This window comes from Oenanthe melanoleuca, chromosome 1 (assembly GCF_029582105.1).
Source record: "Oenanthe melanoleuca isolate GR-GAL-2019-014 chromosome 1, OMel1.0, whole genome shotgun sequence".
Lineage (NCBI taxonomy): Eukaryota > Metazoa > Chordata > Aves > Passeriformes > Muscicapidae > Oenanthe > Oenanthe melanoleuca.
In genome coordinates, this window is record NC_079333.1 from 41457572 (window position 1) to 41480575 (window position 23004).

The 23004-nt window shown below is 39.6% G+C and overlaps 1 protein-coding gene across 1 annotated transcript in view; it reads left to right on the forward strand.

Annotated features, from left to right (window-relative positions):
• The window catches only part of ELMOD1 (ELMO domain containing 1), a 39544-nt gene that overhangs the window by 11028 nt on the left and 5512 nt on the right, over positions 1 to 23004 (forward strand). Inside the window, exons 2-8 of the mRNA XM_056492307.1 lie at positions 3477 to 3571; positions 11975 to 12120; positions 12272 to 12300; positions 13459 to 13556; positions 17350 to 17479; positions 20444 to 20577; positions 21760 to 21828. Of these exons, the coding sequence (XP_056348282.1) occupies positions 3555 to 3571; positions 11975 to 12120; positions 12272 to 12300; positions 13459 to 13556; positions 17350 to 17479; positions 20444 to 20577; positions 21760 to 21828 (623 nt within the window). The 5' untranslated portion in view covers positions 3477 to 3554. The remainder of the gene's footprint in view (positions 1 to 3476; positions 3572 to 11974; positions 12121 to 12271; positions 12301 to 13458; positions 13557 to 17349; positions 17480 to 20443; positions 20578 to 21759; positions 21829 to 23004) is intronic.

A 23004-nucleotide genomic window follows, 5' to 3' on the forward strand; every position in this document is an offset into this window, starting at 1 on the left:
TCTTTAAGCCTTCAGCAACTCTAAACCTTTCAGATTGATGCATGCTTTGGTATATGACTAAAAAAGATCATAGAGTCACAATAAATTCATTTAGTTGATGTTTATTTAAGGAAAGCTTCATTTATATTTGGAGACAGATCTTGCAATAGTTTTGCTGTTGTATGTGATTATAGTAGTACTGCATCTCTTCCAAGAAAAGCTGTGGTTGATTTTAGGAGGGGAAGCTGCTGTCTAGTTTAAATTACACTGGATGAAACAATTGGCAGTGAATGGGTTCGTGGGTGTGTTGTTGGAGGGGGTAGGAAGCTGCTTTGTGGAAGTGATGTGGTATGGGATAAAATCCTGCAAGCTGAGAACGTGAGCATGTGGGAAACCCAGACTTCATCATCACCCCATCATTCTCAACATAGAGCCTTAGAACATGGATGAGTCTCTTCATGTCAAAGAAAAAACTTCAAACCTAATAGCAAATTATTTTTTTTGTAAATTCTAAATTGTTGATAGAGCTTATTATCCTAAGCTAGGGCTGTTCTTCCTATTCACTGAGATGCTATAACAACCTCACTGGAAGTTTCATTTATGAGAAATCCATTACATTTTGAGATAAAAAGAAATTGGCAGAAATAAGGTCTTCTGGCTCTAGAGGTTTATGAATAGTTGAACTTAGTTGTAAATTGTGGTAATAATAATTTTTAAGAATTTAAATGCTGTTTTCTTCACAGAAGATCTTTACTGAACTCTAGAGGATCACTTATGGAGATATATGAAAATAGAAAATGCTGCCTTCCAGTCCTACTTGTTTAAAGATGACTGTAAATTCTCACCTGATTCAGCTTCTCAGTTTATCCAGGATGTAAATAGATTAATGCCATCTGTATATGTGTGTACACAGAAGTGAATCGTTGCAAGATCCACAGAGGATAGTGTTGATTTCTATCCCTGTACTTAGCAGATGACAGCATTTAGAAAGGCTGTCTGCCATACACAAAAATTAGACTTTTTACCTTATGAACCAAGACAGCAGCATAGATTCCCTATATTTTTTTGAGATGGAAGTCTTGCCTCTGGATCTTAAAGCCCTATTGTTAATAGTGTCAGGTGGGATTTGATTGCTTTGTTCCTCTGGAAATTGATTTTGAGGCCATGAGCTTCCTATGGACCCAGTTATTAGCTGGGCCTGTACTGCAGGGAACTGGCTGGTGAACTTGCAGAGTGAACTCTTTCTCCCTGTGCTGAGGATATTTGGGCTTTGATATTTACTTCTATGGCATCAGATCTTCAGCAGTGAAGTTTCTTTCTGTAAACTTCCCCACACACATTTTAATTAAAAGGGAGAGAGCAAGGAAAATTTATTCTTGTGATTTCAAGTGTGGGCTTTTGAAGAGATCCAAAATAAGCACTTTTAACCACTTATCATGCTTGTTGTGCCACTTAGTTTTTTCTTTTTTCAATCAACTATCCTCTTTTCAGTTTAACTTTCTGCATAGAATCCAAGGGTCTCTGAACAGCTACAGTGATGCTCTAATTTTTAATGAGCATTGAAAACAGATTTATAATTTATAGTTGGCTGGAGCTGATAACTATTCTTAAAGAGATAGCATCTTGAAGCTCCACCATGCCATGTTTGTATGAGCCATTTCTGGAGTTAGGACAAGTGGAATTTCTCTTCGTTTTAAAGCAGTAATAATGAAGCAGCATGATTTTCAGCAAGCACCTTGGTCAGAATCAAGAAGGAGCTGACCTCAAAGGCTGAGACTAGCATGCACTTTTAGAGGGGGTTGATTTGACAGCTTCTGGCACTTCTGGTGTGTTCCTTACACTGATGCCCTTATGGGTCAAATTTTGTGGTGGAGCTTCCTGTGTTCAAGTTGATGTTAAAATGCTGAGACTCAGCTGTGAGAATCTTTCACAAGCTATATCTTTTAAACAGCAAATTATTAGACTGGAGAAGGGGAGCAGGTTACATCCCCTCCAGTTTTTGCTATCTCCTGTGCTCACTGCCATAGAAGACCTATAAAAAGCTGTAGCAGGAAGTGTTTGGAGCCTGCCCCTTGTGTTCTTTAATGAACCAGTTGCATCTCTGCCCTTGCAAACAGGTGTCACTGCAGCCAGCACCAATTACAGCTGTATTCAGGGGACAGCAACATGATTCAGCCAGTCAAAAACAATATAAATGAAGGAAGCTTTCACAGTTCAGGGATTGTATCTTTTTAGTAAGCTGTATGTGATGTAATCCAACAAGATAGCTGTATTTTTCAGAACTTAAATGCTTGTTCTGTTCCTGTCAACAGGCAATAGCACAGTACAAAATTTGCAAGTTACAGAGAGGAAAGAATATAAGAACATGGTAGGGCAAGGAGATTTTTATCCCATTATTGCTGATAGGTCCTGCAGAAGAAAATAGGTTTGAAGTTCCCTAGATTTCTAAATTTGTGACAAAAAGGGTCAGATCTCTTAAGGCCATCAGTACTTTTCAGTATGCAGTGCTAAGGAAAAATGATTTCTTAACAACAGAATTTCTATTCAGGCCTTTGTGTGTGGTTTGTATCAGTAGAGAGCTTGAAACCATGATCTTGATCCCTTTAAGTGTTGGATTGAGTTGTCCTCATAGCAGACCTGTGTGGCAGTGTCTTGTTTTCTGGCAGCAAGTAAAAATGTTTTACTGCCCTTTACAAGACATGAAGTACAGTAATTTGAGAAGTCTGCATCTTTTATCAATGAATACTTGAATTGTATATTAATACTTAATTTTAGAAACTTAAAGAGGTGGTGACTAGGTTGAGTCTACAGTGCACAGGCAGAGTTATATTTATGAAGTTTTTTCATGAATTCTTCCTTTTTCTCCTCTGCTGGAACTATCTGCTAATCATAATGAATATTAACCACAGGACACAAGATTACAATGGGCAGCCTGGTCAACTGTATTTTAGGAACTCTAAATTCAAGAAGTGTTTGGGCAATGCTCTCAGGCACATGGTGTGACACTTGGGGTGCCCTGCACAGGACCAGGAATTGGGCCCAATAACCCTTATTGGTCCCTTCCAACTCAGCATATTTTTTTATTCTATAATATGTATTATGTGAATTATGAGGACTTCTAACAGCAGAGTGAACTGAATGGCTCTTGAAGCTGCTGCTTGGGAGTTGCTGTGAACCAGACAGACCTTTGAAGAACACAAGAAGCTTTTGAAAATGTCTAGATACTTTTTCAAGCTTTTTCATTTATTTCTCTATTCTTATTCAAGTTTTTTACTTCTCTGAAAAAAAACCATGAGTAGCATAGTCTGGTCAAATATGTGCTCAGGCTGAAGTGTGAACACTTTATGATTTTTCATTTTGTTTTTATTTACATGGTATTTTTTTCTTAATATATTTGCCTTATATTTACATAGATGTTTGTTTCAAGAGCAATTTCAAAAAACTGAAGTATCCCTTTTTTTCCTATCTGTAAAAAAGTCTCAATTCTATTTCTACAGCACTAATATCACCTGTGAAGAAGAGGTCATCAGTGATCCATATATTACAGCTCTAGCAGCACAAACCAAACCATCACCATGAAACACTTCCTGAGGTAACTGTTCTGTATTTTCTCAAAAGTGTTGAATTATTTTAATTATTTTATGCTGCAGTGAGCTAAGTGGTTTAGCTGTTACAAGTGTTACAGAAGGTGTAAACTAGTTTATACTAGACTGCTTTCTGTTCACCTAGATTTCACTATTTAATTAAAGCTATTTTAATTTAAAATTTCTTTTGCAGTTCTTTATAGAAGCAAAGAATGTGGGAACTGTCTTGTGGGACTGGAGCAGTGATGTATCACATTAGTAGTGTCTGATATGTCAGGGGAAAAGAGAAGAAATAGTAGCATAGAACAGTGCTTGAAAAATGTTGGGTTTTTTCCTTCCTGCTCTTGTCCACTGTCTGGGTTTTTGGAGTGCTGTTTGTGAAAGCAGAGATGCTGGAGATGTGCAAGTGTTTTGGAAGCTGATCATGCTCAGTTTGCAGAAGAAATGTCAATTACTTGCTCCTATGTACAACTTGCAGTTGTTCCTCTATAAACCAATTATAAAAGGGAACTTGCAGACAACAGATGTAGGTGCAGAAAGCCCGTGTTGTATTTGTTCTGTAGTCAGTGGAGGGAGCTGAGCACTTCTCAAAACTAATGCAGATCAATTTGTGTATAAACCAAAGAAGTCATATTCTGTCTGTGTGGGAGGAATCTTTGCAAGAGGACTAAAACATATGCTTCTGTATAGAGCATCTGTCACTGTATTTTTCTCCCTTTTTAGACTGTTTATAGCAAAGGATCTTACACACTATGGATATCAGCACCATTACCTCTAGGCTGATCATCTGTAATGATTTTGCTGCCAAGACAGACATAGCTTAAGCATTTCTGTGGAGTGTTTGGGCCAACTTCCTCGTGTATCTTGAACCAGCTGCAAAAGGGCTCTGTAAGCAGGACATAGATCAAAAATATAAAACAACTGTTTGTTTACTAACATCCACAAAACACAGCCAAGGCTGAATTGAGCTTTAATTTAAATATTAGTGTGCTCACCACCTGATAGGCACCAATCAGGAGGGTCCAGGGTGGTCCCAAGTCTCTCACCAATTCTAATTCTCCTGGCCCCTTGATGATTTTTCCATGTTGGAGAAAGAATGCTGTTTTGAATATGTGGGTTCCTGAGGCTATCATGGAGAAACTACCTTCTCTTCATGTTATTCCTGAAGTCAGTGAATCCTAAAAGATTTGAAAAGTCTCGGTGGTGCTAGATTCTCTTAAATAGTCAAGGTAGATCTTCTGAAAAACTGTTGCCTATCTAACCAGGACAGTCTAGTTTATGGAAAGTCCAGTATTTCAAATGCTGAACAGATAGTTGGATTAAGGGATGGGGGAGAGGAGAGTACAGAGCACCAAAAATGTGAACACAGTGTTGAAATAGGAAAATTTACTTACAAGCATCTGGATTTTCTTATATTATGTTAATCCTTTGGCATGAACTGATAAGAGTTCCACCCTCCCCATATTTTGTAAATATAGAAGAAAACCAGAGGCATTAAGGAGCAAAAATCCTCCAAGGAAAGCCCTTACTGGGGATAATGAGTTCTGCTCTCTGTGTTGCAACCTGCAGTTGCAGGTTTGTGTGATGGGGAACAAGGCAGTGAAGTGTGGACCTGCAGGGACAAGGATATTAAGCCTTCCAGCCTGGAAATCAGTTGGAAAATAAGTTAATATTTTTTGTGTACCCATCTTTGTCTGTTACCAATAGCAGCACCACCTGGGAGCTTAAATCATCCTTAGCTATTTGTGAAGATGAAATGCAGGGCTGAAATGTGGAGTTCTGATGGCAGGGACTGCTCAATGGCTCAGTGTTTTCCTTGTTCCTCAACATGGAACAGACACCAGAATAGCTGATGCTGATAGCATAGATTATCTCTGTGTTTAAAACTGATGACTTAAGTCATTTTGTAGGTTGCAATGTGTAAAAAGCCATAAAACAGATGTTGAGAGGAACAGGGCTTTCATCTCTGAAGTTATGATAACCTTGACTTTGCTTTCTATATAGTGATGATAGTTTACCTGTAGCAACTTCATGCAGCAGATATTCACCTGGAGACCCAAGGAGGACTTTGAAGAGTGGATTTCAAATCCAACTTGTTGTAAGTGTTTAGTGAGGTTGAAAGACAGCTCTAGAAGAATGCCACATCTGTTTCCTTTGAATATCTCCAGGGATGGTGATTACACCACCTCCCTGGGCAGCCTCTTCCAATGCTTGACAATTATTTTTGTAAAGAACTTTTTAATTATTTTCGATCTAAACCTTTCCTGGCACAAAATGAAGCTGTTTTCTTTTCTGGGAGAAGAGAATGACCCCAAACTTGCTCCCCCTCCTTTCAGGCAGCTGCAGAGTGATGGGTCCCCCCTGAGCCTCCTTTTCTCCAGGCTAAACACCCCCAGCTCCCTCAGCTGCTCCTCACAGACTGCTAAACTGTCCAATAGTTGGAGTAACCCTAAATCCCTAAATTTAGACTCTTATGTTCATATTTCCAATTCAAGACAATGTCCAAATGAAAATAGTTGGTCTTTTCTTTTTCAGCTTGCTTTGATATGAGTTATTTCTGGCATCTGAAATACTACTTATGAAAAAATAAAACTGTGTCTCAGTTAAATACTTAATCTTTCAAGGCTTTATCTTTCTGTTGTAAAGGGGTTCTGTGAAGTCTGTCAGCAGCACTTCTACTTTGTAATTTATCTTAAACATCTGAAATAATAACAACTTGGAGAGCCAACTGTAGCAGACAGGTTTTTTTCAGTAAATCCTAGAAATCTGACATCTCTTGCACTACTGCAAAGCAATCTGTAAGTGCTAGCAGATTTTAAGTGTACTGGAGTCTTCAGATAAAATGAAAATTAAATCAGCAAACAGGAAGAGCACTGAATGTGTGGAAAGCTGCTGTTAAAATCTACTCTTATGTCTCCCCTAGTTGCCACAGTGAGTTGTTCCCATGTCTAAAAAGGGAAATAAGGTGGGTTTCAGTTGTCAAGACGCAGAATGAAAGCAATTTCTTGTGTTTTAAAGAGGTAATAGCAGGTCTTGCTGTGGCAGAAATGGTGATTGGTACCTCACATCTTGGTTGACCTTGTATAAACATTGTAAATTATGCACATAAACCAAAGATAATCAAGTTAATGAGCTCCTAGCAGGGTTGTATCACTTGCTTACTCACCCATCTGGCCAGCTTATCAGCCATGACTAGTGTGTCCTTGACTTCTCAAACTGTAATTAGAATTCTCAGGAAGGAAATGTGATGTGTAGTGCACTCTTTTCTGAGATAAGTATGCCCTTCAGGGAAAATAATCGTGTAAAATCTTCAGTATCCATAGGACTTAAAACATGACACACAGGAAAGAAAATGATGTGTAAGTATGCTCAGTGACTTTTAATTCATTATTTTAAACTAGTGGGTTTGGAGGAGTGAGTTTTTTTGTTTTGGTTTAGGGTAGGGTTTTGTGTTTGTTTTCTTTGAGTTTTTTTGGTAGGGCTGGGCGTTTTGGCTCCTTGTTTTATGGTTTGTTTTTTGTTTTTGTTTGTTTCAGGGTTGTTTTTGTTTATTTGTTTGTTTTTGTTTGCTTGCTTTCCCCCCAGTTTAGAGTCCAGTAACTAGCACTGAGTATCTAGATGAAGCTTTCACTTTACCCAGAGTACTTCTGTTTGTTACTAGCTCTGAAAATACCAAGGTTCTGAAATCATTGAGGGAGGGAATAAGCACCTTCTATTTTATTAGTTTCAGAAATGTTGCACAGTAATTGATCTCTACTTCCCTTCAGGAAGTACTTCATGTTGCATTAGACACACATCTTGCTATTTAGATTACTCAGGAAAGAGATCACAGAAATATTAGACAACTTCAGAAATTTTTGCACAGTTTTGCTTCTGACAGTTTACCATGGAGAAGGCTGTGCTTATCCTCTAGAGCCAGCCACCTTTAAATAAAAAGCCAGATTTCATGAAAATGTGATGTCATACTGTTATTGGAGAGAGATGTAAATTCTAATAGCCAATGCATTTTCCATTTTAATCACACAGCCCCAGCATCACTGGGCTAGTTGAGGGCAAACCTGGAAACCCCTTGTTGAAAACCACTTAGTCTTTCCCATTGCAGTACTGGGGTGTGAAACAACATGCTCAGTGCTCTTTGCTGGTTGCTGCCACGTGCTTTCTTTCTCCAGGCAGAGCAGCACCTGCTGTGGAAAACAGAAGCACTGTTTCTGCTGCAGCAGTACTCCTACTTTGTGCTGGCTTTGGCACTAAATTTCTCCCTGTTTTGCAAGGATCTGAGCAATTGTAGAAACCCCTTTCTTTGTCTTCTTTGTCATGGAAGAGAGCTCTCCAGAATCTCTTGAGCCCCATCATTGCTGATAGAGATGGTTGCTTGATTGGTTTTGTCATGCAGCACCCTTGGCAAGGGAACTGAATGTTGATTTCACATCTTATTATGCAGTTTTTCTTTGTTTTACTTGAATAAATGTTCATATGAACTGCTTTAATGCATGTATAAACACAAATATTCAGGTTGATGCAGCTGCTTGGAATACAGGAGGGAAAAGGAGCTTGGATTGAAATAGGAAAGAGTGGAGTGTGAGTCCTTGAGGAACATCTTCATTTCTGTAATACTTCTGTTTTTAGACCTCACCTCAGGATCTGAAATAATGCTGTACATGGCTACAGAAGCTATTTTCTGTCCTGAGAAACCTGCAAAGGCAAGCAGGTGGGGGAAAACCCACAAAACAAACAAAGAATAACAAGCTAAAAGGAAAAAAACCCAACACAGAGGAGACTGAGTGGAGAGGAGGTTTGGAATTTAACACTAAAACAAACCAGAAATTAATGTCACTGTGCCACGGTCAAAGCACAAGGCTGTGCTTTTGGGGGGGGTTCCCATTCATGATATGCTGTGGTTTTTTTTACAGTGCATAGGGGCTAAAACAAAACTTGCCTTGAATAATCACTAGTGTGCTTTTATTACAGGATTTCTGCAAGCAAGAATTCCCTTTTATAAACAGCTTGTGATACTTTTTACGTCTTGCATGTTACAAACGGAAGGTTTCAACTATTGTAAGCTTGAGATGGATGAGTGGTAGAAAACTAGAGGTACCCACAAAGGCTAACTTTCTTCTATAAGCTACCTAGTCAAAATTAGTGTGTGTTTGGTTTATTAGTAATAGCTGCTGAGCATATTTTAGTGAATCACAGAGGTGTGTGTTTGTGTGCTGTAGTGTCATGTTTTAGTAGATGCATTTTAATTAATCTTTGTGCAAACCACTGCCAAAGCAGAACTTTAGTGGAGAAAGTGGTTGCAATTCTGTGGTCACAGGTCTATCCCATTTGGAGTTTTTCCTTCAATTTACAGGTCAGTCATTGAGCCTAAAGCAAAAATATGTAGTTCAAATGCACCTGATACTTTCCCTCCTCTAAGTCCCCAAAATTTATTCACAATACACAGTATTCAATTATCCACAATATAGTACTCAAAACATTTTTAAATGAAAGGGATTGTCATGTTTCAGCATTGGAGGCAATTAAGTATAATCATGAACTTTCTTAAAGGATATGTGGTTTTTACAGGAGCTATCTTGCTCCTTAGAAGGAAATCTTACATGGACTGTTCACATGAAGTTAAGTGAGCCTTTCGTCTCATCTTACATATAAATAAGCTCTATGTATTTTTTAGGTCCCTTTAAAGAGGCTTAACATTTGGAAACAAAGTAGACCAAAAAGAAAGCAACTCTAATTTCTGGTACAAATACATTATGAAAATTGAGGACTTTGTTTTTACCGTACTCCACCTTCCAGTTTGGTGTTTTCCTGTGCTTTTAACCTGACTAAGGAGATGAGTTGTGCTGATGAAACTAAGGCTATAGGGTATATTTGAATTCTTCTTGGGCTAGTGGAAGGTGTCCCTGCTCATGACAGGAGGGTTTGGAACAAGATAATCTTTAAGGTCCCTTCCAGCTCAAATCATTCTGTGTTGATTCTATTATTCTACTTCTGACTGTTGGAAACTTAAAGATTGGCTGCTTGCCTGATGATGGCCTTGCCTCCTAGTGTTGTTTTTAATACTGAAGGTGATAACCTGATGTGAGGCACAAATTAACTCCTCACATGACTTGAGTCAGGGATGAGGGAGTACCCAAATACTTCGATGTCAGCACCTGAAACTTCTTTCTTGTCTAAAACTTGGTTCCATCAAGGGACTGACTCCTCATTCTTTAGGTGTCAATTTGTATCTAAAATAGAGGCTTCCTGTTGAATAAAACAAAGGAGGTTTGCCTGCATGCAGGCATTTGGGAGTCCTAAGTGAATTAACTAAAAGCCTGAAGATAAAGTGGATGCTTTTGAAGCATTTTAAATACTTGTGTGGATGCTTTTCATTTAGACATAAAATGTCTTTAGTTCCCATAGCTTAATCTCCCTTCAAAGATGATTAAGCTAAAGTCAACATAAAGCAGATTAAACTCCTGTGTGGACATTAACATGAGTTAATTCATCCTCCCTTCCTTGAACATCCTTCTACACCATGCCCTTCAGGAAGTTTTTAGGAAGGGATGGAGCTCTTCAAGCTTCACATACATGTATACTTATATAGTATATATGTACTTATATGCTTATATATGTACATATATACTTATAACTGATTTGATTATCTGGAATTCAGTGTTTTGAAATAATCACTGCAGGCTATTGAAAAGGATAATAGAGTCTCCTAAGAAATAACTGTCCTCTGAAAGCATCAACAGCAGAAAACAGTGGGTTAATGGTGAATATGCATGCATACAATCTTAGAACATAATGGACCACATTATTTGTGAATATTTATTGGCAAGCTAGCATATCAAAGTTGTATTGATAATCACAGAATATGATCACAGAGAGGTTGAGACACCTGTAGATGTCATCTAGTCCATCCCCTTGTTCTAGCAGAACCTGTAGCCAAGGACATTGCCCAAATAGCAATGTTCCTACTGCTAGTTCTTTGCAATTTGTCCTTTATGAGATGTGTTTCTGAACCCAGGGACTGTGGGTGGATTCATGTGTACCCCAGGAGGTTGACAGGTAGTTGGGTAATGTGGCAGGATCTGTCCCATCATAGCCATAGAAACAAGAAAGATAAATTATTTCCAAGTAAGTTATTTCCCATTAAAATATGTGTTTGGGGTGTGTTATGTAATTGTGGTAGCAATATGTGGGCTTTGGTAGCAGCTGTAATGCTAACCAAGTTTAAAATAGAGTGTTTCTCATATATGGAGCCTTTTTCAGGTCTTTGTAGGGTCCCAGTTGAGCCTGGGATGGACCTTAGCAGGTCAGCAGTTCAACCTCCCTCTCACAGCAGGTTTAACACTGAGGCCAGACTAGGCTGCTCAGGGTTTCTTCTAGTCAAGGATTAAAAACCTGAGGAAGGAGATGGCACAGCCTCTCTGGGCAACCTGTGCCACTGCCCGCCTGTCCTTGGGGGTAAAGCTTCTCCTTGCAAGGCTGATTCTCTTGTGTGCCAGCTTAGAGGTGTTGTCCCTTGTCTACTGGCCCTGCAGCACTGTCAAGAGCCCAGCTCTCTCTCCTTCAAGTCTTCCCACAAGCACTGGTGACTGCTGTTAGATGCCCCTGAATCTTTATTTCAGGTGGAGCAAGCCCAGCTCTTCCAGCCTCTCTTCACAGGGTTTGTGCTCCAATCCTACCATCTTCACCGAAATACATCCAGTTTGTCAAAGTCTGTCTTCTTTTCATGGGGCTCAAAACTAGTTGCAGTAGCTACATAAGGAGTTTCTTGGCTTACTGTCAGTTCTGTACTTTGAGAAACTGTGCAGCATCCGTGCTGTGTAACAGCTGGTCTTGGGAAGAACTGGCACTCCTCAGGACATATTCTTAAACACCTTTTCTTCTGAAAGGGAGAAGCTTTGATTGCCTTAATTTTTCTTCTTAGGGACATGACATGAATGCTGTCAGGATGTCAAGTTTGTCAGGATAGCCAACTCTGCCTGAGCAGATGGTTGCTGAGGCAAAAGTAAGCCAGGGTATAATGTCTTCCTGGCTTCTCAGCACCCATTACATCAGGGTGAGCTGTACTCCCTTCTCATGCAGTCCTGTTCTCCCAAAGCACTGGTAGGAACTATACAGACTTTTATGTTAAGAGGACAGAGAGTTTTCCACAAGTGCTATTTTAAAACTCTGGAGTTTATTTATTCTGTGCTTCTAGTTGTGGTTCTGTGTGTGTGGGTAGTTTTGTTGGCTAATACTAAAAAGCACAGTTTAACATTTACCAGAATAAGTGTCTGTAGTGTGATTGCTGCTTTTGCTCTGAAGGTGCCCTTAGGAAATGGGAATTTGGGGTGAGGAAGTACTTGCTGTCTGGGTGGTGACCTTGTTGAGACAAAGTCTGCTCCAGACTCTTATTTGCAGGCTTCTTCTTTTGCCAGGATGTTTGTCCAGGTATGCCTGTACTTCTACTGCAAATGCTTGTGGCGCTGCCTGAAATTCGTGGTCAGGAAATTAACTGGTCAATGTGAACTGCAAAGGATCTGTTACAACACCAAACCTGGAGCTGCCAGAACTATGAAAATAGGTAACTGCAATATACTTAGTTCTGCATGCCTTTATAATTTTCTGCATGTGCTAAAAATGGTATGATATTGTTATTAAAAACAATTTGTTAAATTGATCCGATGTAAACATGCTTGTTTGACATGATGCTTTCAAATACTGTTCCCTTACAGAGGCATCCCTGAAAGGTTCAAAAAGTAAGGTGAGTGAAAGATCTCATTATTCACCTTTTCTATTGTGTCCTGTACTGTTGGTTTGTTCAGTCTGTTGTTTGCTCAACCCAAAAAAATCACTTTAAGGTTTGATATGATTTTACATTAAAATAATTTTTCACTGAAGAGGGTCTTGTGTATGCAGTAGCAGCTGGTCTTGCAAAGTTGGGTAGAGTGTCCTGTGTTCCAGGGACAGGCCCACTATGGCAATGATGGAATCAAGGGAGCAACCTGCCATATTGGAGATGATGAGAGTGAAGTGTTGTAATTTGGGGGTTCTTGGCTTGATTCCTCATCCTGTCTTAGGATATCTGTATTCTGCAGTCTGTCATTTGCAAATTTAGAAAAAAAGAAGGCATGTTTTTTGTCTGGAAAGCAACTTTATCAACTTTGTTCTCTCTTTTCCTTATAAATACATAGATGGAGAAAAGCCTCTTTCACTTCATCCTTTTACTGTACCAGTGGTTGTTCTTACCCAAGTTCTCCCCTAAGGCATTTGTGTGTAAATTAAATAACATCCTTCAGCCTTTAAATTCTCTGTCACAAGAGTCAATGATGTTGAAAAGCTTACTTCAGCATTAGCAAAAATGGTGTCATGTAGCTCTTAGTTCAGCATAGTACTTCCAAATGTATTTCTAGCACAAACAGAAAGGCAGAATCTTATTTAAAAACCTGCATTTAGCAATTGGGCAGTCCTGAGACAAAGCATAAGAAATTTCAGCCTCTTAAGTTTTCAGATGGCATGTTGGTTTTTGAGTACTGAACCCTCAGAGGCATTTCTACAAATAGAAATTACGTGTGAAAGAAAGAAAGTTTTGCTGTGTTACTGCAACATGTTGGGTGAAGGAATGTCAAACGAAAGCTAGAAATTCTGGTTTAATTAGGTGGGTGGTCTGAAGCTGCTTCTTGGTCAGCACTGATCATCTTCACTGACAGCTGCCACACAAATGCAATAAACTGACTACAAGGACTAAGGGACTCGAGTTCTTACAGGGCAGGTGCTCTGAAATCAGTTGGTAGGGTGTAATAACTTGGAAAGATGTGTTCATGTGTTCAGTTGGGTCTTCTGGGCTCTTAATGCAGAAGCTTTCAGGTATCAAATTTACCACCTCTGTAGGAATTAATATGTGTTTAAAACCTCTTTTTAGCGGCTGCAAACATCAGTAAATGTTCACCCTGATGCTATTGAAAAAACGATAGATGACATCATGGAGCTGAAAAGGATTAATCCAGATATAAATCCACAGTAAGTTCATAGTTTCCTTACAGAGCAAGTGGGAATTACTGATTTCCTCAGTTCCTGGGTCCATGGAGAACTGCTTCTCCATAGTTGTTGTGGTACACAAGTTGAAGATGAAATCTGTCGCTCAGCATAAAATTCTAATTGGCTTTGCTGCCAAAAAACTGATGTAAAAATGAATGATTTTTTATGGTGACTTAATAAGCAAGTCCTGAGTCTTTTATCTAGCTGGTTCTGTCTTAGTATATTGTTGATGCATGGATTTATGGGAGTCACTTCCCCAGGGATAAAATACCACCAAACCATGGGTCCTGGCAGGAACAGTGATGGCTTCTTAGAAAGTCTCTATGCTGCCTTTTGAGTAGGGAAGAAATCATCCTATTTTAGCTGATACAGACATATACTGGTTTGCATTTTAAAACTGCCTTTAGTTATCCAAACAGAAGTTTTAATTATATAACTTATATTTATTACTGTAAGAAGAAATTGACAACCAACCATTACATTTATGAGTGTGTATTTCAAGAGTAGGTGATGATAACACTTTTTTGGTTGTCTTACCTTTCAGTTCCTAGCTTAAGGCACAAGATGCCTAGGTCAGGAATCAGTAGGAGGAAAGTTGAGAGCTGTGTTATCCAGGTGATGAGTCTGAGGCTCACTCCTCTTCCCAAGCTTGAATTTGATATACATAATTAAGAATGGGCATCCATAAATTGATAGCTGCTTGTCTTTAAGTGGTCAGCAGCATCAACAGGTAATGTGATGGCAGCTCTTGAATGTAAAAAACCTGTATCCAAGCTGTCTTGTTTGAAAGCTCTGCCTTTATGTTGAATAGCAGAGACTTGACATTTCCTGGGGTAAGGACAAGGGGACATGTGTCATACTGCATGTGTTTCTGCAAATCTGTATGCAGTCATTTTTGTTAATGTGGCATCTTTGCAGAGCTGAGCTATCATCTCAGGGGTGCTTGCACTGGCTGTTCTTGGGGACTGTGGGCTGCTGTGATCTAAAGAGGAGAAGGCATCCCACAGTAATTTTCCTTTATCAATGCCTCTCAGATAAGTGTGTGTATCTAGCAGTAGGAGCAAGTAGGTTGAGTAACCTGGTGGTGACGTGCAGCCTACACTAAATATGGAAGCAGACACAGAATCACAGAAAGGCTTGGGTTGGGAGGGAGCTTCACAATCATCTAGTTGCTCTGCTCCAGTTTTGGACTTGCCTCCATCTGGTGGAGCACCGGGAGCTGAGTTCAGTGGGAGTGCAAGCCCAGGTACCTTGCTCCTGCACTCAGAACAGGCACAGCCAGCACCAGGATGCCAAGGAGGAGATGTGGGACATCAGCACCTCACCCACATCCTGTGTTTGGCAAGAACAACAAGCATTCATGAAAAGGAAAGGGGGGAATCTAATTCAATCCTCATCTCCTCACACAAATAACACTGCATAGAGCTTTTGACTGCCTTTACATAAAGTGCAAAAATGGTTTACTTTGAATGTGTTGTGCACCTTGGATCCTTAAAAGCATGGGGTTTTTAACATAAAATTGCTCTGCTTTGCCACAGTCAGTGTTCTGCTGCTCTAAACAATTCTGAGGCTGTAAAGAAGTTAAAAACATTATGGCCGTGATTTAGTGATACTCTACAGCAATTCACAGTCTGTCAGGATTTTCAGCTTTCTTTGAAATGCAGCCTTTATGTAAAATTGGAGGCTATAGCTCATGAAGCATGTTAAAAAAAGAAAAAAAAAGAAACAGAAGAAAGAAGTAAAGGATGGAAACTACCGTGGAGATTTTTCAGTCTGAAAGGGTTATAGCCTCAAATGGGATAAAATTGCAGCATGAGAAATGGACTAATGCTGACATCTCTGATTCTGTAGATCAACCATGGAATCATGTAGGTTAGAAAAAGTTTAAAATTCTGAGGTCATTTAACCCAGCACTGCCAAATCCATTTCCCTAAGTGCCACATCTACACATCTTTTAGATACCTCCAGGAATGGTGACTCTGCTACTTTCCTGCAGCCTGTTTCAGGGCTTGACAACACTTTTGGTGAAGGAAATTATCCCTAATATCCAATCTAAACTTTTTCTGCGGCAGCTTGAGGCCTCTTGTTCTGTCATTGTTACCTGGGAGAATAGACCATCCCCCCCTGGCTCCCCCCTCTGCAGAGTGCTGGGTCCCCCCTGAGCCTCCTTTTCTCCAGGCTAAACACCCCCAGCTCCCTCAGCTGCTCCTCACAGCACTTGTGCTCCAGAGCCTTCCCCAGCTCCGTGTCCCTTCTCTGGACACGCTCCAGCCCCTCAATGTCTTTCTTGCAATGGGGAGCCCAGTGCTTTGCCTTGCTGAATCTCATACAATTGGATCCTTGCTCCATGGATCCAGCCAGCTCAGATCTCTCTGCAGAGCCTTCCTGCTCTCCAGCAGATCAACACTCCCACCCAACTTGGTATCAGCTGCAAACTGACTGAGAATGCACTAGGTCCTCTCATCCAGATCATCGATAAAGATATTAAACAGAACTGGTCCCAAACTGATCCCTGGGGAATGCCCCTAGTGACCAGCCCCCAGCTGGATATAGATCCATTCAGCACCACCCTCTGGGCTTGGACATACTGACAGATTTTTCCCCAGTGAACAGTGCACCCACCCAAGCACAAGCAGACAACTCTAGTAGAATGCTGAGTAAAATAGTGTCAAAGGCCTTAGTAAAGTTCAGGTAGAAAACATCCACATCCTTTCCCTCATCCTAGGCAGGTCACCTTCTCATAGAGGGAGATCAATTTAGACAAGCAGAACCTGCCTCAAAAGAGAAGCAGCGAAAATCCTTCTGTTTGGAAAATTTAAGAGTATTAGAGAATAAACAAAATGTTTCAGTGTATCAAACACAACAGACAAGGAACCTGTGCAGCTTAATGGCAACAGAGGAATAAGGGTGCACATTTAGCTTGCCCTCCAAATTCATACCACGTGTTCAAATAATTTTAGGTACTATGAAATATTAAAGGGCTTATTCCCGTGTATAAGCATGGCAGTTGCATACTGCATGATTTGCATTTTGTATTTTAAAATCTTAATGTAAAGCTGTTGTTTGGTGCAGAGTTTTCTGGTGTGTTTTTTTTTAAGTTTGGGTTAGGGTTTTTTGAGGGTGGTTATTTCATGTGCGTTAGGTTTGGTTTTCTTGATGATGCATCAGGAAATGTAAGAAAGGAAACACAAAAATCTGCATTAGAACAAAAAGAGAACCATTATGACAATTCTTAACATGAGACAAAAGTCAAATCTGCCTGGAGGCAGATCCTTGAATCTATATTACTTCAGGGTTTTGGCTCCTTTATGCTAGCTTTTGTGGCACAGAAGCAAAACAATTATTTTTAGCTTTTTGCTGAATTTTCTTCTTTCCCCCCCTCAGCCTTTTTGAAGTTCACATCTCTGATCCAGGGGAATTGTTTATGAAGCTGTCATTGGAACGAGGAGAAAGATTCAGTGATGTGCTTGTTACATGCCTTCAATGCTGCTGTGTATAGTTATAATGGGATTTCAGTGTGAAAAATCACAGTTCATGGTTTAAACAAATCCCAAATACTATCATCTAAGGAAGGCACTAAATGAGATTATGCCTTTTGCAATGCCTTGTTTAATGTAATATTGATCTCTTGGAAATTTCCCTGTTGCAGCTGAAGTGTTAGGCTATCAATTCATGGATGCATCACTAGTCATGTGCATTAGCTGTGTGTGTGCGTGGCAGCACTGTTTCATGGCTACATGATTGAATTGGAATTTGTTGCTCCCCCCACCCTCAGGTTGGGAGTGTCCCTCCAGGCATGCCTGCTGCAGATTGTGGGGTACAGAAATCTCATTGCAGAGGTGGAGAAGCTGCGCCGGGAGCCGTACGACTCAGAGAATCCGCAGCACGAGGAAATGCTGCTGAAGGTAAGTGCTGAGGAGGCACTTAGGGAGCATCCTTTATTCATCTCAGCTCCCAAGCCTGCTTCCTGAGCTCTGAAACATCAAGAGCTTCGTGTACCTGTTCTAAGACAGAACTACACAGCATTATAATCTGGTCTGGGAGTTAACACCTGCCAAGCAAGCACTCACTCCATGGTGATAAATACATTTCCTTTGGCACTGGATAACACACAGAGCTGTTATCTGCAGTGAGCTCTGGAAAAGTAGCTTTATGTCCTACTTCAGTACACCTTTCTCCAGCACAAGAAAGGTATTTTTCCCTATTAACCAAATTACAAATATATTTCTTCAATTTCTTGTATTTTTGAGGGCAACGTCTGTGTATACCAATGGCACACATCTATTTTTTATTGTGTGGAATGGAAGAGTGGGAGTTGATGACTTACACGTTTGTAGTTACCAAATGTATTTTTGAGTGAAAACAAAATGAAACTATTCTTTAGATAATACATGCAGAGTTATGAAAACCATACCAATTGGATTTTACTTCCTTCATGCTTTCAGGAAAGCTTTGCACTGGAGCAGATAATAAAAGCATTTTTCTATCTTGAAGCCATAAGCAGAGGAACAGATAGAGAGTTCTTATATTAGAAAGAAATTGAGAAAAAAAAAAATGGTTCTGGAAAACAGTCTAATAGCAAGCCCTGGTCCTGATCCTGGTTTTAACCATAGCTATTGCAAGATGCTTCAGAGAAATGCCAAGAAACAGAATAAGTGATCATGAGCTTATTGGCTACAAGCCAAATGCCTCCTTAGAGAATTTTCAGAGCTCTTATAAAAACATACTACCTGTTTGGTTGTGGGGGTTTTTCTTTTTCACTTTAAGACAAAAGTGCTGACAACTTTAACAGTACCAAACGATGATGAAGAAGTCTTCCATGCTGTAGCTTGCAGTGCAAAGCTTTGTACAAGTTACAGTAAGAGAGAGAGTACTTTACCATAGTTACTTGGTCTTCCAAAAATCCCAGTAGGCATATTACACAAGCACTTCAGATGCAAGTAAGTACTTCTAAAAATGCCTCAGATGATCATGGTTGACCTGTTGGTATCTGGAAAGCTGCCTTTAAGGTTTGCTGCTGCAGGCAGGTGGGAGTCTCACCAAGGAATGGTCCAAATCCAGAGCTGCCCTGAAGGAGTGTCTAGCCATCAGGTAGACTTGGGCAGATGGACTCCTCCTGCTCAAGTCCTGCCCCTGTGCAGCCAAAGGCACAAACTTATGAGAAGACAGTGAGGTTTAACTAAAGGGACACACAGATTTACCCATTGAGGAAGCCTGTGTCTTGCAGGTGATAGATCCAGGTGGCAGCCTACAGTGCTGGTCCCTGAAAATACCAGGCAAATCACTGCAGATTAAAATTGCCTTTGGCTCCAGGAAAGCATCCCTAAATACCCTGGGTACCTGCATTGCCCAGAAAGCAAGTAGGGTCTGGGGATGGGCTCACAGGTGAGTCCTGAGAATCATGTCAGCAGTGATGTGCAGTCATGTAAGTGTTTTAAAAACAGAATTGCACGAGCATAATAGCAGAATGGAAACTGAACGTTTAAGGAGAAATTAAACAGTGCAATTTATGCAACATTATGCAAACCCATAATGCTGAAAAAAAAGTATCTGTTTCACCTAAGAATTAGCACTTGTTTACAGCAGATGTTCTACTTTTGCAAATGTCAAATGGAAATATGTCCAAGGGTTGAATTAATTTTCCAGTCCTCACTGTGGAAGAATAGGCTGGTTGGTTTTCATTCCTTCTAGATGCTCTGCTAAGAGATCTCTGAAATGGGTAATTCAGGCTCCTAATGGCTATCATTTATTCATGTTTACCAGGAGAGCACTTTATGAATGAGAGAAAGATTATCTTAATGCAATTGCACTAATGATTAATACTGTATTTAGTGTTGATGGATGAACATTGGTTTAAACAATGATGCTTTATGCAGTCATTACAAAGTGAAATCATTAAAGTTTTAACCTTCCTGGGGCACTTAATTTTAAATGCAGTTAAAATTGCTAAAATTAAAACAATTTCTGTTTCTTTGGGAAATGTGCATACAGCTCTTTCCACTGGGTAGGCATTGTCTCAGTGATTTTCTTGAGGGTATACTCACCAACTCATGGTACACTTTCTTAATTCTAAGTTCTGATTTCTTAATATACACTTCAGAAGGGCTGAGTTTGTGATATGGCACATGAGATGTGCATAAAGGTATTCATTTGTTACATGTCAATTTAGGCTGCTTTTAGGTGCATAGCAACATGACGTTTAGGCACTAAAGTTGCTGGACCAGTGCAGTTAAATGGATTTATTCCAGCTGATGATCTGGCTTGTTAAATCACTTCAGACATTTCTTTATATGAGATCAATGAATGATTTTTCCCTTAGTTAAATATGATGGTTCACATGCTATTATTGTATGGATTTTTTTTTTTTAATGTTCTCCAATTTACGTTTCAACACAATGGTAGCCAACTCAGCTCTCTTAATTTACAACCTTTCCAGAGACTTGCAAAAGATGCCAGAGAAAAGATTGCTGCAGAGCCTCAGGGACTCAAAGCTGCTCTGTTGCTGTGTCTGTGATTTACAACCAAATTCCAGCCCATTCCTGTCTCTGTGCATATGGAGGCAGACACCACCTTGATGCAGAAAGCATGAGCAAAACAAGTACTTTTGTGAGATGTTAGAGCAGCTGTGATAAAGTCAGAAGGGCCTTGTAGGGCTGAAATATACTTCAGAGTGGTTTGGGATTTCCCCCTGCAGACATACATCCAGAGGAACTTACTTTGATTTTGTGTTTGGGTTGCTGGGACAGCAATGCAATGATGTTACTGCAGCCATCTGTTCAGTGATCAGAACTTAGCTTGGTTTAAAAAGAGGAATAAAAAGCCAAAACAGTACTGTATGGAAATTTATGTTTTACCTGTAATCTTCCTAGCTGTGGAAATGCCTGAAGCCAGATTCACCACTGAAAGCTCGGATCTCCAAGCAATGGTGTGAAATTGGTTTCCAAGGTGACGATCCTAAAACAGACTTTAGAGGAATGGGTCTCTTGGGCTTATATAACTTGGTGTAAGTATGTCCCTCTGCAGATGGGTTTACATGTGTCTGAAGTCATGAAAAGCAGCATTACTTGCAGATTTTGGCAAATCTTTGGGAATCATTTATGAAAGTGCTAGAGACTTCATATTAAGCAAATGAAAGAACTTATTTGCCAGCCTAATTTTTGAAGAGTTTCTCCTCTCAAAGGGGTCTCCTTTCTTTCAGCATTCCTAATTCAATCTTGTAATACCACTTGCTTACCCCCTTTTTGAGTTTCTCTGTAACACAGTAAGTTAGCACGTTCTTCCTACCAGAAAGAAAGTGTAAAGTATATTTTCACCAGTATCTAGATGTCCTTAAACAAAATGCCCTGGAAGTATGTACGTGGGAGGTTTATGTTACTGTTCAGCTGCTGTCTTTGGGAATTTCATGCTGAATTCTTAAGCAAAACACTTGATATGCAGTTGCTGATGGCAGACTTAGGTGGTTTGACTACTACTTGAGTTTCTGTCTATACTGAAAATTAAGCAGTGAGTTTACATCACTTTTTCCTTTCAACTCACGCACACCAGTATTAATGCCATAGTTGTGCTTTGTAATTTGGGAATTCACTAATGCCTGTTACTTTCTCCAGTATTTGTTGCATGCAGTTACATAACCTAGAAACATTTGGTAAAATAATTTCTCCTTACAAGGCAAAAAGAAAGTATTTTCTGCTTTTAGAGATTGAAGGACATAAATCATCCTCCGTCCGTATGTTGTTCCCTAGTAAATCTCAGTTGAGAATCTGGACTCTTGACTCTGGCTTTGAACTTCTATTTGAAATTAATCCCTACCATGTATTTAATTTCTTAGTCTTCTGTGATGTCTCTTATCTTGCTTAATGAGTCCGCCAGATCAAGAAGCCTGAACTGCTTTCTCTTGAGCTCAGCACACAACTGATTTTCTGTAGGGTGGGTAGAGAGGAGAGTCTGGTAATGCACATTCACTAAACCCATACAGGAGTGCACTTGTAGTTGGAGGCTGCTTTAATCTTTCAGTTTGGGGGTCTGAGTGGCAGTTTAATGAGTTTAATACATCAGATGCTACTCTCATTGTGTAACACACACACTGAGTTTTAAAAAGGTGTGTATAGACAGCTTAGTGTGACTTCAGATGCTTTTCTTGTTTGTTTTTTTTTTAACAATTCACCCTAAATATATTTGTCTGCAGGTATTTTGCTGAATGGGACACTGAGATAGCTCAGCAAGTTCTCACTGATTCTCTTCACCCTAAATACAGGTAATGCTTGAGACCAGAAAGAATAACTTGAGGGAGCACTCTGCTGGTTCTCTTTGAGGAAGAGTGCTGGGTTTTTTTCTCTTTGTTGGGCATATCCTTGGGTTTTGCCACATGCTGTCTGTTTTGAAGTACTGATCCTGAAAGTCGATCAGGTGCAAGAGGCAAACTTGTATTCTGAATCTTGGAAATAGTTACATTTAGTGTTAAATGTTTTCACTTCTGATTTCAAGTGATTTTTATATTTTTATTTATCTTTCTTTTAATTTCTTTGTGTTTTTTTTTTTGTTATAAAGGGAAGTCACTAAGAAGGAACTAAGGTATTTTTTTTCTTTTTTTTCTAAGTTTTCTGAGACACTACAAGTAAATAAAGATGAAACTACAATTTGGTGTGTTATAAACTTAAAGTCTTTGTTGCAAAACCAAGAGATCCATATTCTTTTCTTTAGAGTTGACCCAAACTGGGGGGTGGAACACTGGGTACATATGAACATGCTTATATATCAAAAATGAAAATCCACCTTGTTTGATGTAATTAAAGTGACTGATTTGATAATCACAAATAGTCTAGGCCAAATATTTGTTAGCAGAGCCAGAAAAATCCTTTATTTATAGTCACATGCTCTGTCTACCTTGACTAATGATGGTTCCAATCTGGCTACTCCATTGTCCTGACTGTTGAGAGATCAGGTATCTTCAAGTGTTACAAACTGTGTTGTAGGTAATTTGTCAATAAGAGACTCCATATTTATTGGGAGGTAAAGACCCCTTAGCCAGTTACATAGAAATTAGTTGCCTTAAAAGACATTTTTCTTCTGCCAGTAATGTTAGATATCCATAAAGCTGGTTCACACCTAAATCCGAAAGCTTTTGATCTCCTCAGGGTTTTGGGTTGGTTTTTTTTGTTTTGGTTTGGTTTTTTTTGGTTGACTTCCTAGTGGTAATTCTGTGACAAAAAGCCCTTGGAACATATCAGTGTTCTTTGTTTGCATGTTTGATTACCAAGGGCAGTCTGTGAGTGCAGTGTGAGCATGTGCAATTTCTACGCCTTGACAGAGCATTCAGTAGCAGACAGATGCTGCAGGTGGTGATCTTCCTGATGTGGTTGCTTAGCAGCTGTGCTGTTTCCTGATGGGATTGTGATCAATGGATTTTCTATCTCAGTTGAACTGTTTCACT